Source organism: Notothenia coriiceps, unplaced genomic scaffold (assembly GCF_000735185.1).
Source record: "Notothenia coriiceps isolate Sejong01 unplaced genomic scaffold, NC01 NC01_scaffold00009245, whole genome shotgun sequence".
In the NCBI taxonomy this organism is placed as follows: Eukaryota; Metazoa; Chordata; class Actinopteri; order Perciformes; family Nototheniidae; genus Notothenia; species Notothenia coriiceps.
Window position 1 is genome coordinate 339,853 of NW_011341946.1, and position 18,768 is coordinate 358,620.

At 39.7% G+C, this 18,768-nt stretch overlaps 3 protein-coding genes across 3 annotated transcripts in view; 2 read left to right on the top strand and 1 right to left on the bottom strand.

The window, feature by feature from the left end:
* Positions 1-3,984, top strand: part of LOC104945186 (tumor protein p53-inducible protein 11) — a 7,840-nt gene extending 3,856 nt beyond the window's left edge. The window contains exon 5 of the mRNA XM_010770815.1: positions 1,409-3,984. Coding sequence (XP_010769117.1) covers positions 1,409-1,542 — 134 coding nt within the window. The 3' untranslated portion in view covers positions 1,543-3,984. The remainder of the gene's footprint in view (positions 1-1,408) is intronic.
* The window catches only part of LOC104945183 (solute carrier family 2, facilitated glucose transporter member 1), a 653,665-nt gene that overhangs the window by 118,665 nt on the left and 516,232 nt on the right, over positions 1-18,768 (bottom strand). The window lies entirely within an intron of this gene.
* Positions 5,956-18,768, top strand: part of cd82b (CD82 molecule b) — a 20,711-nt gene continuing 7,898 nt past the window's right edge. Inside the window, exons 1-4 of the mRNA XM_010770812.1 lie at positions 5,956-6,081; positions 11,249-11,324; positions 12,523-12,595; positions 18,131-18,255. Coding sequence (XP_010769114.1) covers positions 11,262-11,324; positions 12,523-12,595; positions 18,131-18,255 — 261 coding nt within the window. The 5' untranslated portion in view covers positions 5,956-6,081; positions 11,249-11,261. The remainder of the gene's footprint in view (positions 6,082-11,248; positions 11,325-12,522; positions 12,596-18,130; positions 18,256-18,768) is intronic.

An 18,768-nucleotide genomic window follows, 5' to 3' on the forward strand; every position in this document is an offset into this window, starting at 1 on the left:
TACAACTTGTATTTAATAGTGTGCACTAACCCTTATTTACAATAAAATAATCTAAGTAAAAGTGAAGTGAGAGTGAAAGGGGACACCTTTCATACTTAAAGTGGACCTATCATGCTATATTTGAATAATATAGTGTAGGACCATACCTATATAAGGCATATTTATACTTTTTATTTTTCAGAATACCAAACAGATCATGCATTTTAGCCATTCCTCATTTCGCTCAATTTAACACTGTCTTTGCATGGGCTGATTCTGTGAGAACAGCACCACCTACAGGCCTGGCATATGTACTACAGCGTCTCCAGCACTTTCGAACGGCAATGTCCGTGGTTCAGAGTCCTGCACGGGTCTGATTTTCAAGACCCGCACCCGCGACGTGCAGTACCGAACCCGCCCCGCTACCCGCACATATTACCAATTAGTTCCGCAACCCGACCCGACCCGTCGGCACAGGATCCGCAACCCGACCCGAACCCGCATATATATATATGAGCAGTGAAAACGTGCAATTATTAACACACGCAGTTGCATATTTCTCTCAAAAAGCGTGGGATGTTGGTTATTCTCTCCATCTAGGAGGACACCAAAAGCCTCCCAGACGTTGGATTTTGCTCTTGATGAAGTGTTGGAAAATGCTGTATTCTCCGCTAGAGAGCTTCACCTCAGCCATTCAGAATGTGGCGCGCTCAGAAGCAGATTGATGCGCTGCAGAAGTTATGATTATGCACGGTCCCGCGGGGGAGAGTTCTGAGGATTTAAAGAAACCCGCGGGTACCCGACCCGATGCAGGACTCTGCCGTGGCTGTCTCCTCCTGATTGGTGGAGTTGGCCCAATAGCCGCAGCGCCACTTCTGTGACGTCATAGAAGTGTTCAAATCTGGATCAGTCTGTATCAGATCCGTTGCAGCCCCTTTTTAAGAGATTTGGGTATGGAGGAAAATAGAGTGGGTTGTGTTTTCTGACACTTGGTGAGTTCCCTGGAACACCGGGGACACATATTCATGTATAAAAGACGTACAAAAGTGAATTTTGCATGATAGGTCACCTTTAAAGGGAAACTAAGGCTAATGTCAGGATTCAGCTGTTGGATTAAACCAAGTTAGTTTCTACAAAAGTTAAAGTCTGTCTTTGTGTATTAACGCTCTGTCAAGCGAATTATTTTTCCCAAAAACTACTTTTGAATGATACTGAATTTAGCTAACACACTCTGACAATTGGTACAGCAAACTACTCTTTGTATGTACATGCAGGCGACGTTGTTCAAAAATAGACAGCAAAACTTGAACAAATCCTCCTTAATGATTCCATTTCCAGAAGTTAATAATGTTTAAAAATCATGTGAATTGTACTATTTGCTCACAGTGTAAAATCTATTACAGCACAACATGTCGTTCTGTGTTTTCAGTGACGTCCATCACTTTAATCGAGCTTGGCATCCTGCCCGACGGCGCCATGCTCCTGCTCCTCAGCCGGGTGCTGTTCCTGGTGGTCACCATGGGTTACTACTACCACCTGGGCCGCAAGGTGAAAAAGACCTGAGCGCTCTGTGTGATTCTTTCAGGGAGGGGACAGCTGAGCACCGATCACAAACGAGGGGTCAGAAGGTTTGGAATATTATTTGATTGGGGCTTGGAGCATTACTTTGCCAGTGAATGCCCCCCTTTCCACGGGACCCCGCCTATTGTACCCCCAATATTCAACAGATGAGCACAGTCTCACATTCCAGACTCTGCAACAAGAACGAGAGACCCCATGGTGGAAGTACATTTCTCTTTCACTGGGCTTTGAGGTCAAGCCCCTCTTGACACACATTCCTCCTTTGTGCCATTCTGAGTGTTGTTATTACAAAAAAGGAGCTAGCAGTTTGTAGTGCATCGTGTCACCTAGTTATATGATTTAATTGTACAGTACATCTCACTATGTTGTTCATATACAGCCACGTGATTTCCAGATTCAGTATTTTGTGTTATCTAAAGTTGCTTCTTGACTTCTTAATCACATTCAAGGACCAAGAGTTCATGCGCTAATTAGTTTGATGCTGTTGATATTACTTCATACTGTTTGAATTCTAAAGTGAAGCCTGAATCTCTGTGCTCTTGCATGCTTTTCTGATACCTCTTCATTGAACACATTGAATGGGAAAAGCATCCACTGGGTTTCGTGTAAAATTAATGCTGGATTATTGGCAATGCTTTTAATGCTGACAGTTTTCTTGTTCATCACACTGAGGAAACTTAACTAAAGGTCCTATTTTACTCTCACGAATGCCTATAACACATAATCAGATTCAGACTACCCAAAAATAAATGCTGAATTTAAACATTTTTCAGGGATAAAGTGCTTTATTTTTAATTCCTTGAACTATAGTCAAGAAGTTCTACCAAAGTAAATAGGAACTGTGTACAGAATATTGAAACTACTGAGGTTAATACATGTTGCGTTAAGAGATGGACATGTGACTCGTAGAAGGGAAGCAGTGAAGTTCTCTCCTTGTTGTGTGTGCGCTGGTAGACAGGACTTTAGCCTGAGTGATATACGGAAAGTATTTTAACATTCTTCTTTACTGTAATGCTAGTGCCACAAGCCCAGCATGTACTGTGTGTGTGCAGACCAAACAAACCTGGTTCCTCGTCAGTAATGTAGCTCAGATTTTTTTACATACACCTTATCCTTAGCCTTAAAACTACTTAACAGTCATCATCACTGCACCCTACTTCTTTTAAATATGTGAATATTAGTATTTACTATTATGTCTTGTTCTTATGAACCTCAACAGGGAACAGTATTAATTAAATGGTTTTCAAAGGTCCCTTGGTGTGTCTTATTTTGTACCTATTTAAGTGACTTTTGTCTCTCTGACATGCATTCGATTTATTCCACCAAAAGAAATAGCTCAAGCTGTGTAGCAAATATAACGCAAATATGAATGAAGACAGTAGAGATGTTAATGGTGGTGAATAGATGCATTAGTTAACTACAGCAAAACAGCCTCAAAAAGGGACATTTAATTCATGATGCAGGTAAACTAAATGAGACAGATATAACCCATCAATTGACCCAAAATGTTCAAATGATACTTTTACCTCCCACTTCTTGGCACGCGACATCCCAGCTCAGTGTTTTAGAGCTGAGACGACACTGATCATTTGTCAACTCTGATCTCTGCAACTCAAAAAGGCGAGCCTAAAGGACACTTCAAAATAGTTGACTACGTTCATTTTGAGTCAAACAAGAAACATATAGTCGGCCTCCTCCAAAGGTGGTCCATATTGTTGCAAATGACCACGTTCAGCCCTGCCCTCAAAGGGAGTGGTCCTGAGGTTGCAGTGATTGTGGGTTAGCAGTTGCGAGTCCAGCACTGAAGGCAGATGTTACTTGGGTGAGCTCTCAGTTCAGATAGGCAAAACATGAAACTTGGGTGAGGTCTCCCGTCCTCCTGAAAAGTTGTAATTATCCTTTTTTTCTCCACTGTTTAATTAGATGTAGCTCTCCCAAGTGACATTGTGTGCCCCAACCTATTGCTTCGTCCTGACTAGCATGGTAATTATGGAGTTCAGAAAATGTCATTCCATTTCCGTCGATACTACAGGCCTCAAATCATCAGCCCTGTGAAATGTTCAAAGTCTTTGATGGGTGTTATTTATGGAGAGATGGGCAGTTTTTTGGGGGGACAGGCAGTAGGAGGGAGGCAAAGAAATGGGTCTTTCATCCTCCTGGTTCTCTGACGTAAATTAGTCCAAATATTGCATTGCTAAGCCTTGTCCTTGACATTTTAGAGGAATAGTGAGTGGGCTATTCATTCCCTGATGTAGATCCAACATATGATGTACTGTTGTGAATAGGATCCCAGGATGAATTGTTTCAAGTTGTAGCATTGTGTTTTTATGTATATATGTGATATATTGTACCTCAGAAATGAATTGTTATGGATTTTCACTATTTAGTTTGAAATAAAGGACACTACTGTTTATTTTGAAGAGTTGTTCCTTGTCTTTTTCATAGAAATAGCCCTGAGAAACAGTTTTTTTCATTATTGATTAATCTGCATAGTGTCTTCTCAACTACTCGCTTTTCTGGACAAACAATTCCAGAAAAAAGCTGAATTTGTCATAACCCCAATTGTGTCTTAAATGTGCATGGTTTTTCTTGTCCAAATACATTTAGTTTACTAAAGAAAACCGTAAATCCTCACATTTTAGAAGCTGGAGCACTAACATTGTTGTTTGAAAATGTACTTGAATCACTTACAGAAATAGAGTAATTTGTTCATTTACAATGGATTACAAGGATGTGTTAATTTCTTACAGAAGTGTTATTACTTATTCAGCTACATAGAACCTCAGTTGTCTACTTGAATTATAATTGTTTTACTTCATTTATTTTTTAAGGTACTGAATTGAATATAAAAAGGTTTACAAATCATCTACCATACAGATATACTAGACATATACCTACACACTGGGGAACCATAATGTTGAGAAAAGCTTTCACTCAATCAAAACATACTGTGTGCTCCACTCATGTTTCCTCTGCAACGAGCCTGAGTGTGCTTTAAACCTGTTGCATCATTGATGCCCTGCAGTAAGAGTGATTTTCTTTGAGAACCCATTATTGGCACGGATAAACACACACTAATTGATAGCTGGCTGGGAGCCTCAAACAGGTTACTTTCCAACTTCCTGCAGTAACCTTTAGAGAGGAGATCATCTAGCAAAATATACTATCTAGTTAAACAAAACACATCAATCCACACAACAGAGAGAACAACATGGTTCTAAGTAACATGTCTTAACAAATAACACCAGAGATCTGGTATGTAATCTCACCCTTTGTTTAGTGTTTTCTGTTTGGAGGTTGTTTAACATGTCATAACATGATGGCCCTCAGAATCAGAATACCTTTATTATTCCCACAGAGGGGAAATTTGCATCGTTACAGCAGGAAAGAGACACAGACAGCTTAATGTTACATATGTTAAAAAAAAGTACTAAGTTATGATATAATAAAAAATATAATAAAAAAATAAAAGTAAAAAATTATACTTTTCAAAATACAAATCCTGTAACAGTTCTTAGGATTTAGCAGCCAGGTATATATTACACAGATATTAATGGCGTATATAATAATGTATATATTACACATATAGCACATTGCACATAGTTTGATGGTATATTTAACAGCAGCACGTTACACCATTTACAAAATGGAAAAAAACACACCTTGTAACGTGTTACAGGTCTGCTTAAAGCTCTTCTCAGTGAATCTACCTGGTTTAGTCTAACACATATTTCTGGGAAACTAACCTTCCCCATACCACGTGCTCTCTCTTTACAAACACTGGGAAAAGGGTGAAAAGGGGATTGTGTGGCACAGGAAATGTGTGTGTGGCTAAGGTTGTTTATAGGCAGAAAGCTCCCATGTGTCCCTGTCTATGAACTTTACTTTCTAATATGTATTGAGTCCAGTTTATTTCTTAAGGCATAGTGGTGAAGAGTAATTTAGAAAGTAAACTTACAATGCATCCTTTAAAGGCAGTTTTACTCAGCAACAGCTTATCAACATACATGTAAATATAACCAGTTCTCATCTTCTGTTATAATTTGCATTATATGATCAAATGAAAAGTAGCCTACACAACTAACAGGCAGCAATATATACATACAGTAGTCAATATTATGGCAATATGGAGAATGGCACATTTCAGAATCATATTGTAGATCATATTGGATTATAATTTGACTGAAACTAACTAAATATTGTAGTTTCGTCAATGTACTATGTCAAACACTCAAATAGTAATATAACTTTTAAAAAGCTTGTTTAAATTAATAGTTTTCTAAAGAAAATGCACCTGGCTGTGAGGCTTCTGTGCAGTTATGTTTGCTTGACCGGCAGGAGAGGGTTAATAGCCCAGTCTTCCGCGTGAGGGGTGTGAACCCTTTCCCACACACTCTCTCACACACGCACACACACCCACATGTAGACGCAGACGACTTGTTTCTCAGCAACGACAGTTTAGTCACCAAGCAAGCACGAAAGGAGACGGTCGACCCTCAACCATCTGCTACAGAAGTTAAAGTAAGTGTTAGCGTTCATAATGTTTGAGTGTGTCTGTTTTAGCTAGTGACGCTGTTTACGCTAAAGGCACGTTAGTTTATAGTTGACGTAAACGTGAAGCGAAAGTCGAGTTAACCTGAACTGATATGAGTTTAAATTGTTGAAGTCCCTGATATGACTTAATGAAATGGCGGGGCCTCGTTTAACTTGTGTAAAAAGTTCGCTGTGTACAGTAGCAATCTGCCGTGTTCACGTCTCAACTGTGTGTGTATGCAGTTTTTTTTTTAACAACTTTGTATGCCATCTGTTAACGCCGGTGTTACGCGGCTCGTATGTGAAGTGTCTTTAAAGAACCTCATAACATAAGTAAACTGATTATGTTAAAACTGTTGTCAAGTGGTCCAAAAACGAAGATGAGCAACCTATAGGATTAGCTTCACTTAATGGAGAGATCGTGAAAAGTAATTATTTTAGTCCAGAGGTGGATAAAGTAAACAGATCCTGTATGGTCTTAAAATACTCCATTACAAGGAAACATAGTGAATTAAAAATGTCAATTAAGTAAAAGTACAACGCGTTAAGCTTAAAATGAAATGAAAGAAAAACAAGTAAAAGTACTCATTCTGCACAATGGCCCCTTAAAGTAACATACAGTATTATTATGAGCCAAATTTAATTAAAGTATCAAAAGTAAAATTGTGCAGAAAAGCTCTTTAAAAGTAAATTTAAAGCCTATTATTTTTATCCTGTTTTCATCACTTGTACAAGCATTTGAATCTTCTGGTTTGTCATTCTGGAACCAATTTTAGAGAATTTGTCAAATACATGAGTGATAGGTAGTGAAGGGTGCTTGAGCTACTTACAGTAGCCTACAAGTAGCTAGTAACTATGAGTGGTAAATACATGTAGTAGAGTACAATATTGCCTCTAAAATGTAGTGGTGTGGGAGTATACAGTAGCATAAAATACTCAAAGTATTAAAAAAAATGAACAAACCCCTATTTTGGATGCTTTGTTGTTACATTCCTAATCAAAATCCCTCTTGAGTTTGTTCTCAGACCCATTACTTTACAACAAAGGGTTCGAGGATGGATCTATAATTATATCAACTTAATGTTATTATTTTATGATATGTCTGTAAGAATGCTTCTTCATTTGTGAGCTTTTCTGAGACATTTCTTTACTTTGGCTATACAGAAGAAAAGAAGGATGCCTCCGTACTTCTTGTGAGGACATTTCCAGTTGCAACAGTGCTCTTTCAGCCGTCTTGCGTTAGTGCCAGCTTTTTTTTAGCAATATTGTGGTTTACGAGCATAAATCAATATCTGAGCAGGCACACCTACTGAAGTGGAAATTATTGTTCAACCCGCTAGTCTTATGTTTCATTTACTTTGACTAGAGACATTATAAGTAGATTGAGATTAATCTATTATGAACTGACAATATTTGAAATGGTCATTTGTTAGCTTTTGGGTTGTGGCCACCTTTCCCATTAGTTAGCCATGTATTTAGCTGCTGAGTGACACGTTTACAAACTATAATATACTGCGGGATTAGTAAATCTTTAACAGATCATCTACCACATCATGTATCTTTGAAAGCCACAGATAGGGGTGAGTTGTTTGATGATGTGCTGAACAACACAGCCTCAAGCGATTAGATAAAGAAGACTCATTGTTGATTTGTAGCACAAATTGGACTTCAAGAGGTAATATTATCATTTGCATCAAGCTATTTGTGACACTACTTTTTTACAACTTAAAACATGGAATCTGTTGTTAATAGTGGACTGAAGAGAGTCACTAAAGCCATCTTATAGTCATATGGCCACCGGTTTATTATCGGCCTTTGTGATTTAAAAGATAATCTGTAATATTTCGTAAAAAAAGATGAATGAAAACCTTTACAGACCTACAAATACTTTGATAATAAAAATGATCACTCTGTCCACATTTTTGCAAACTGAGATACAAAACACTTAACTGAAAGTAGACAACTTCCAGAAATGTACTATATGTGCTAAAGCTGTTTCCTATTCTCAAACATAAATGCAAATGTTTGAGTCACAGGAGAACACGCTGAGATAATGATCTACATCCTGTCTGAACACAGGGACTTACAACATTGTTGCAGATGTTAAAACAGGATTCTGGCATGGTGTTAAGGATTTAGTATCATACGAGTGTATGTAGCGTGATGGCCTCACAGATGTTTAAATGGGTCATATATGAATATAAAGGGAGGAGGTGGTAGACGAAGGTTGGCACATTGCCTTGCTTTGTGTGTACACCAGGTCTGTAGTTGATCCATGCTGGGTCCATTACAGACACTGTTGATGCCATCTGCCACTAATGCTGCCTTCATAATCATATCACTACACCATGCTTGTGTACTGGCCTATTTATGTAGTGCACCCCCATGGAGAAGAATGGGGGCTACAAAGGGGAGACAAAATGACTGCATGGGGTCACAGAGTTTGGAAAGTTCTGGTGACTCATTTGCAGCTTTCTTAAAGAATCCATTATTTTCTGCATGTGGTTTTCACACTTCTAAGCCTCAGCTTACTCATCTTCTTCTCCTCTCACATTGTCTTTTTAATTGAGCGTTAGGAATACTTTCTGTTATACAAGGTTACTGTTTCTTGGAACAGCCGTTTGGCTCTGCTTTGAATTTCCATTGCACTTTCCAGGCTTTATTTTTTACCCTGGAACAGATTTGTCATTCTCTTTGAGGGAGTCCAGTGTGATTGGGTTTGTCTAGGTAGGTTCAGCAAAAAAGAAACGTGTAAAATGGCACCGCAGCTGCAGTACCTGCTTAATGTGTAAGCATGCATGGAAGTCAAAGTATCGGTTTGTGGTTTTGTTTGGCTTTGGAGCAAACCTCAATATGTTCAGTTGGCTGCTTCAGAAAAAGATATGCTTTCCTTTTTATCCTGTTGAATTTGTTGTTGGAAAAATAATAAGTAGCATTTCTTTAGAGTTGTTTTCAGATGGAGGGAGCTCAGTCAACAAACATTTTTTGTCATACAATAACTAAGCTTTTTAACCCCATTGCTGCTCACCATCTAGACACAAAGGCCAACAATCTCCTTTACGGATTATCTGCTTTGCGCTGAGCCCCGTTTAGTTTTGTAAACATGAATTGTGTTGGTATTTAGGTTATCGAGTGCATTAAAAAGCTTAGTATTCGTGGTAATAGTAATAATACCATTAACCTCAGTCGCCTTTTGACAGTCCTGCTATACAGATTGTGTTTTCCAGCCAAGCATGGTGCATTCAAAAAAAGATATGCAGTTTTTATTTACCCATGTAGCTTTTGGTTACTTTTATAACAAAACTTAAGTAACAAGAAAACTGCTCTTTTGATGATAATCAATATCTCAAATGGTATTTCTTTCAATGTTTTATCCCTCCTACTGGTACTGACCCATGACTCTATTTAAGAAGATTAGATTAGATGAGTAATTCTGTTAGGAAAATTGAAGAAATGTGATACAAAAACTGGTTTTAATCAGCAGGCTGAGGTAAAATGAACACATTTGTTTTAAAATACAGAAGTAAACACTATGGTAATATGTCTAAGTGTGTATTTATAATGTGTTGTGATGCATATGTTGAAAGAAAATGGTGACAGGGACATCATTGCTTCCCTTTCCACTTGCATGTTTCAATAGTTACAACACTAACCAACTGAAGGACAACAAGTAAAGCAGTCATATGTGATGAAATGCCACCAAAGATAATATGCAAAGTAACTCAAAATAATTTAACTGGTAATACAACATATAAGTAAAGTAAAAATAATGTTTCATGATGCCAAAATCCCTTTCTCCAGCCGCTTTCTACACTTGCCATCATTTGGAGGGACTTTTTTGTCTTTAATAAAGGAAAACAGTGCTGAGTAGCAGTATCCTTTTACCCTATATTCAGAAATAAAACACAATAAACATCAGGTTTTTGCTTCCAAAAGTAGTATACAGTACATTGTTCAAAATAGAACTAAATACCCAGTATTATAGGCCCGGGCATTGGGAAGAACCTACGGTTTTGATGGAGAAGAGAGCAGCTTGTCATCTTGGGAGTTGTCTCTATAGGTTATTTTCAGACTGCTCAAATAACCACAATGGCTGGTTATACTTTCAGTGCTCCCAGTGAAGGAGAAGCTCTGGTTGTGGTAAATATTTGTATTTTACTTGTGGAGAGAGAGCGTTTCATAGCATGTCCCTACTGAGCTGTATTTGTGTTGCTGGCCTACAGGTGTTAAGGAAAATGTTACTCACAGAAAAGTGACTGAATGCATTCATATGTGTTGGCTTGTGCAATCGCGTATACATCTGAACAAACATGTACATAGACGAATGAGAGGAAAACTGATTGGACAACACTGCAGACCTCAGTGTAACATTCCCCAAACCTAAAACGTCAGATAGCTACAGTTCTGAACTTGCTTTAAGAGTCTGATTCAAAACATTAAAATGTTATTTGTCATTTGGTTGTATGACATCAGTCAGACCTTTTTTAAATATGACTGGATATGGTTTTATAGGCTACTGATTTGGCTCAAAATAGTGAATGAAAGTGATTCCAAAACAATGTGTTGTAACCATAGACTGTTTGGTTGTAACCAGGCTTTTGACTGCTGGTAAACAAAGCTGTAGATGGGCCTGGTTTCTTTCTGCCTGTGATGACTATAGACCGTCTAATCACATGCTGTCATGGTTTCTAAACACACAGTCATCATGACTTCACCTCTCTCCACTTTGTGGTGGTTTCCCCTCAAATCTGTCTCATCCAGGTGGTTCTTCTTGTTGGTCATAACTATATTCGTTAACAAATTGGCCTTCAAAAGCATACTATACTCTTCAAACTCAAGGTTTACAGACAATGGGCTAATTGTCTTTAATACTAGAGCAGGTGGGGTTGTTTAATACTGGCTAATAGTCAACAGGGCTGTTGAAAATGAATTAGGCTTTGAAGATTAAAGCTGTTGAATCAGTCACCCCACTCTGCAGATTTTCCTGTGTCCTTGTGTTGTAGCTTTAGACACTTTCTCAAGGCTAGCTAGCTTTGTTTTGTTATTGTATAACTTCTTCATCTTGTGTCTGGCTTCTCTTTTGCCCCACTACACAGCGATGTAACCCTCTGATGTTTAAATTAACACATACTTTCCATCTATTTCTGTCTTCCAGAAGAAGCGCCACCATGGGGAAAGGATGCATCACAGTCACCAAGTACTTTCTATTCCTCTTCAACCTCCTCTTCTTTGTAAGTCATGACATGTCTTTATCAGTGTTCTGTGTTAGTGCTGCAATAACTGCAAAGCATAGCGTGCGCGCTCAGAAACATGTTGCACGACTTCCACTTTATCTGCTGTATTTACCTCAGATAGAAAGATAGGTGTGCTCTGCTCCTTCAGCTGAATCAAACACTCATGACGCATTCAGAGCAGTTTCATGCCTTTCAGAATGAGCTGTTATTTGAATAAGCCTCCTTGTTCAAATAACAAGAGAGAGAGAGAGAGATACATAGGGACATGTTGCTGACACTATGCCTTGAGGGAAAGACTATACAGATTACCTTTAGCACAGCCAGGTCTAAACAACAGCAGATGGTTTCTGTTTGTTCCCTCCTCTCTCACACTGAAGTCCAGGGCTAGATAAAACCCTCTTAAAGCTGCGAGGATGTCCAGACCTTTCCAATGAGACTGCGGCTGTAAACCTGACGCAGACCTTTTGATGGGAACACTCAACCGGTGTCTAATAGGAAGCGTGTGTTTGTGTGAGTGTTTGTCCATGTGGACGGATCCGACTAGTGAAGCCAGGAAGTGGTGGGCTAATGATGACTGCCGGGAGCTCAACAGTCCCTCAAATGAACAGCTCCTAACCAGTGCTCTAATGACTGTTGTTGTGCTGGGGAGGAGCGGGAGTGGCTGAATTAACAGAACCTGTTATCTATGCATTTAGCCCCCAGTACAGAGCCCCGCCACCTCTAAACAAGGGCCTTCTTAATTACATAGAACTTCATTTCCTCCTTATATGGCTACATAATGGGACATTTTCCGAGGCGTTCCGACGCCAGGGACAAAACTCTCACGTCCAGAGCTGATATTTATACTCTTTTCCTATCATCTTGACCCCTTTATCCTTACTTAACACTGTTCAGTTTGCTGTTCGGAGAAGGATATGGGGGATTTGTAGATCTGTGGCTGGCCGGTTGGTAATTGTGAGAAAACTAGCAGAGTGGGTTTCTTGATCCTCTCAACATCCTCTCTGCATGTTGCTTAGAGAAACACAGATAAGCAGACATTGAGGCAATGTGAAGAGTTAGGATATGATTATTTCCAGATGTGACAGACTGAGGGAGCATAAGTATGGCCCTCTGTTTAACACACCCTAGCACAGATTCTGTGATTTACTTTCAGATGACTTTTGGTGCCTGACTCTTTTCTGTTTCCCCTCCACAGATCTTTGGAGCATTGATCATGGGCTTTGGCCTGTGGGTCCTCTTTGATAACCAGAGCTTCATTGCTGTTCTACGTAAGTGAAGTCACACACACACACACACACACACACACACACACACACACACACACACACACACACACACACACACACACACACACTAGGGCTGCTCAATTAATCGTATTTTAATCGCAATTACGATTTTGGCGATTACGAAAACAACATAATCGAAATATGTTTTTTTTTTTCAGTTGAATTATGCTTAAAGTTCAGGGTAATCAACTGTTAAAAATATACTGTTCAATACATGTTTTAAGTGAGAATTGATCACACACACACACACACACACACACACACACACACACACACACACACACACACACACACACACCACACACACACATACACATACACACACACACACACACACACACACACACACACACACACACACACACACACACACACACACACACACACACACACACACACAGCCACGCCCTTTAGTGATAACATTCAGCACTTTTGACCTATAGCACTTCAGCTGGTAGATAGAGATGGGAGAATGTGCTTGTCAAATGCTATAAACTCGAGCCTGCTCTGCTGAGCTTATGTGGATTTGATCCCATAGGAATCGTTCCCAAGGAACCACGAAGGGATTTTTTCATAACAAACCAAAAATATGACTCACAGATGCAACTTTATGACTTCTTCAGTGATTCAAAGGCTTCCCTGTAGACTCACAGTGATAGACACATCTGTGAAGATCCAGGGGAGGTGATGGCTCACATGTCAATGTATCTTATGTCAGTAAAAAGCAGCTTTATTTCCCCACAGTTTCCACAGAGTTGTACTTTGAACTTGCCAAGTCTGCCAGCTCCCCAGATGGCAGCAGTGTACAGATAGATTCTCCCACCTTCACAGATGTTGGCACAGATGTATTGGTAAAGTCTGCATGCTGAAGAAGAAGCCAAGCCTTCCGAACGGCACTCAGCTAAGAGACAAAGTTATCAGCTTTGTCATAGAAAACAATATATAAGTTATCTGCTAGGAAGACACTAGAGAAAATATAATGAAACCCAGTTGAGGCTGAGCAAGGACAAGGAACCACGGATGGAAACTCTTAGTTGCCATAAATCTGGTTATAAATGCTTTCAGTGTATTCATCCCAGATGGAGCTTTGCCGAGAGCAGCAGTGAGGTTTTTTTCCCAACATCAGTCTATAAAAAAGAATTCCTTTCAATTTATTATCTGGCAACTTAATATGTGTTGGAAGTCAACTATAGCGTTTATTTCAATAAAACTGTGATACCCTTCTGGTATAGGAGATGGGCATATGACGCGGGTCGCAGGACTACATCTGACGATAAGGGTTAACACATTCAGATCAACCCCCAGATGTGTTTATAACATCTGTACTGTGCCAATCTGAAAGACTTATGAGACTTACTGGTCTTTCACTGTATATTTGAATAGGAGTAAATCACTGGATTGAATCAAGGAGAAGCTATTTTGATTATTGACGGTTGTCTAATTGTTAAGATGCCAAAATGTGAGGATTTGCTGCTTTACTATATTGTAAGTAGAAGTTGCTTTTTTTTTTTTTTTCTGTTTACAATCCATAACTTTGGGAGGTCTTATTCAGACAAAGGCCAATCTCTTGAGCAGAAATGGAGGAATCTATATTTAGTCTGGAAGTCTGCGCTGCTTTGACTGATGAGTTGTGAAGAGGCTGAAGTTATGACGAAGACCAACCAGAACTGCCCTTGTGTCCTAAACTAGTCGGACTGAGTCTTGCTTTCCGCTGGCTCATGTTTCAGCCCCTGAGTTTACTTCTCAGGGAGGAATCACCGCAGAGTTATTACTGAGCAGAGTCTACTTATCTCCAGAGTGTAAAGGCTCTACAGTATCCATCATCCCTGCCCGCCCCAGTCCTATTGTTGTGAGAATCCAGCTGTTCCTCCTGAGGATATCCCTTCCTATGTGAGGCTTGATGGCCTTCTCGTCTCCGTTTATTATTGTTGTGTAAATCCGGAGGGGGGGGTCAACTTCAACTCTTAACTGCATCCTTGAATTTGTAACCTCACTGGAAATCTCCTACCACTCTGTAAAGGAAAGAAAAAAGCTGCAGGCATCTCTGTTTATTGACTCTGTGTGTTCCCCTCAGAGGTTTTACCATTGCCTGACCATAAACAGGATCTCTGTGTTTTCAGTTTCCATTCTTTATGAGTTATATTAATAGATGACTCTGCAGCTGTCCCAAAGACCTCAGGGAGGGGAACTTTGGGGAATGTTTTGGTTTCAGGACCTCCATTTCTCAGTTAAAAGGCCATCTTCCCCTTAGTGTTCACCCCTTCATATAAATACAGTGATGTTATTAGTTTACCTCATTGACATGGTACCTTCCGTTTATCTTTCTGTCGCTTGCCAAAACACAGCTTGCCTTATGTTTAAACAAAAGTCAGCTCTGGAAAGGAGGTCTGGGAGCCAGAGCCGGAGCAGTTTGGAAATATGCTGCAGATTAATTCTGAAACTTTCCAAAGTCATGAACAAAGAACCTGGTTGTAAAAAGCATCTTTATTTGGGACACTTAAACTCTAGAAATTATGCACAAAGCTGGTCTGCTGATGTTTACATTTTTTGAACCTGTGCAAAATGTCAACCGTTACCTTTTTTCAGCTTTATACAAATTGAATGTGTGGCTCTGGTCATGTTTACAGAAGGACCTGCAATACCAAACAGTCCCTCCTTCTCCTCTTCCTGCCTCAGCAGCTTTCTTAAAGGGCACCATCTTTCTTTCGTCTTGAAATGGAAAGTTCTGTGGAAACCACCTGAGGAACTATTTCAGAATAACTAGCAGCGACCTACATGGAAATGTGCCATGGTGAATGGCAGAACAGCACAGTAACCAGGGGAATACATGCTGACTTTAGAAAAAGTGCATGTGTACTAACCACAAAGCAGAGAAAGTTGTAAAGTACACCCTCTGTTGCTCTTCAACTCTGATGTACTTGACAGAGGCTCTAACAGGAAACATTTTTTTAATTTTAAAATAAAGATATCAAAATAAAGCTGCAGCTGTGCAAGTTTGCCTTTTCCACAAAACTGCCCTGTCCATATGCAAGAATAATAGCTATGTAATAAAAAATAGGAACTTTCTGTCTACAGAGAAACACTACAGGGCTTTTTAAAATTGAAACAGAAAGGGTTGAGTTAGAGTAAATAATATATATTTTGTATCATGTCTGTTACATATTCTATGAGGTGTAAACATGTCTGTTCATCATGTTTTCACACCCTGCCTATGTGACAGCTCTCGCCTTTTAACATGGCCAGCCGGTAGCTACTGATTCTACATGATGTGGGAGGAGATGGTCCACAGATTTAGATGTATTGCCATAACATGCCAAGAAAGTCTACTGAACGTAGTCACAGCTGAGAAATGTTTGAGAGTGCATTCGAATTGAACAACGTTCCCTCCTTCTCCAGGGAGTATGTTTTAACTAATGTGTTTGTTTAATCTTGTGGCTGCAGGGAAACCACACAAAACACATCTTTCTCACTTATAGTTCAAACTGTTCATCGCCCTTATTAAATAACTTGTGATCTACTTGTGAAAATATCTAATGAAGTTCCTCTGGTGACATCTCTATAATGTTGAATTTGCCTTTAGTGTAGTGAAACAGTTCTGCCTCACATACTGGAACTAATAACTATAAATAAAGACATGAAGTAGTATCGAGCAGAATCAATGATATCTTCAGAAACATCAATACTTCCTCTATTCTATCTCTGCTGTAGATAATGGGCCTGTGTGTGTGCTTGTGTATGTTTAGATGGGAAAGTAAAATAAAATTAAAATAACATGCTTCAACAGAATGCTGGATATAGAACATACTCTGTGCTTGTCTGCCTCCCTTTAAATGCTACCCTGTAGCCACATACACTCTCTGCGTATGTTCACCGACGTTCTTCTAGCTTTCAATTATTCTCGTACCGCCACAACATGTGTTGCTCCGTTAACATATGTCAGCGACGTAAATGCATGTAATAACGTCTTTGTACCGTATCTATATTTTGTCTGAATTTTAAATTAGCATGTTTATTTAAAGTGTCTCAGTACACTGCACCATCTATGTACAACATATGCAACCAACCATTTATAATAACAGAATCATAATTAAGCCCAAGATGACTTAGAGATGTCCTATTTTGGTCCAATCTAAAGTCCAAAAACAGCTGATTTCCAGAAAATCCATTGTCGTCACTTTACAGAAGTTGGAAGTAGAGGGTTGTTTTTGATGAAGTTATCTTTCTGTGGACTGATTGAAGTAGTTTCAACTCTAGCTAACGTAAATAAGTGGGTGTCCTTTTCACAGAGTTTATTGAAATATACTTGTATTGTCCTTGCTTCAATTAAAGCAGTCAATTGATGTACGTAATGCATAATACAAAGAAAATACCTATGGAATAACACATATCCGGTAATGAGGCGAGCTGCTAAATATATATTCACCTATAGATGTTTCAGAGAATCAATACGTTTTCAGTTTTCATTTATTTATGTCTGCTTTCAAGTGGAAAGCTTTCAAATGAACTTCCGCCCAACAGATTGCTTATTTACCTTTGGAAGAATAACAGCTTGCATCCTGTGATAATGAGTGTACGTGATGGAGTATAAAGACTGAGCATGTCTGCAAAGTGAGGTGGTGCCTGAGCATGAAGCAGGACTTTCTCTTGGTTCATTTACAGTACGTTTCAGACAGTAGAGTTCCCCAGTCTTTGGAACAATACATATTCATCGTACATATGCCATACTGTACATGATGATTGCTGCATGTAGCATCAGCAGCCAATGGGATGATAAAGGAAGCATCATTGCATAACAGTCATTGGGTCTGTCAGCTTCTTCACTGAATAGATGGGGCTGAGTTATCTGATAGCTCTGACTGCTGTGCTCGGCCCAGGAATCTTTTGGAGCTGGAGCCATTTCACAGAGCTCCGATTCTGGCTTCATCTGCAGACGCTCTGACTCTGGAGCTCCTCGAGCGGAGATAACACACAGCCACATAATGGCTCCAGTTGATCTGCTCTCCAGCCCCCCCCAATCTTCCATTTTCAGTAGTGCCCCCTCCTCCTCCTGAAGCCCTCCCGCTCTACATACCAAAGAGGGAAATCAATTAATCTCACCGCACATTGGTCCAGCTCTCTCTGGTGGCCTATTAAAATGATCTTTTGTGGCAGAAAAACTAAAAACCTTCTTGAGAGAAGAAGAAGAAGAAGGCTTGCACGTTGAATCATTTGTTTGGCTTCCTGTAAGAATCAAAATGGTTTTGCATGCCTTCCTCTCGGCTGCATTTGTTTGCAGGCCAAAGTAGAAAAACAAGAGCAAAGGTCTGCTGCAGTTATTCTATCATGGAACAAAATGTGTCGTGCATTGTTTTTGCTAACTGGTTGTGTGTTGTGCTACGTGTAACTGAACATGACTACACACTTCACTTTGAAACTGTGGTAGTGCAGGTGTTCAGTTTGCAGCACACATATCGTTTTGAGTGGTTTTGTGTTTTTAGTTTACCTCTTCCTCCTGTCTGTTCACACCTGTTTCTTCAGAGGAATCATCAGACACAGTGAAAGTGGCCTCCTACATCCTCATCGCTGTCGGCTCCTTGTCCATGGCCATGGGCTTCTTCGGCTGCATAGGAGCCATCTACGAAATCCGTTGTCTGCTGGGTTTGGTGAGGAATGATATTCACTTTGAGCTCCAATGCTAACATGCTACAGATTGGTCTTCTTTCTTAGAAGCAGGAACAGGGTGAACACCCCCACCACTACGAGATGAGGCAATTTAAAACTTATGTAAGATCTAACATATGAGTCATTGTCACACAGGAACTACATGTCCTTTTTTTGACACAGAAAATAAATTGGTTTTAATATAAATGATAGAAGTCTGGCAGGGGAGTCCTTCCTCATCTCTCTCTGTCTCCCCTCATATCCGGTTATCTCTTCTCCAAATGAAGTATCTAAATAAATCCATAAAATGCACCAAAGTAATACTTAAAAAAACTCCCAGTAGTGTGTGGCCCTCTAATCCTGCAGAGAGTTTGGAAACATTCACCTAAATGCACCTGCTTAAGACCTCGGGCTTGGCTAAGAACACATGACAGATTCCTTCTGACAGTAAAGCCCTTTCGCACTTGTGCTTATGTGTGGGCTGGGGGGCTCGCAGCATGTGTGGATTTACAGAG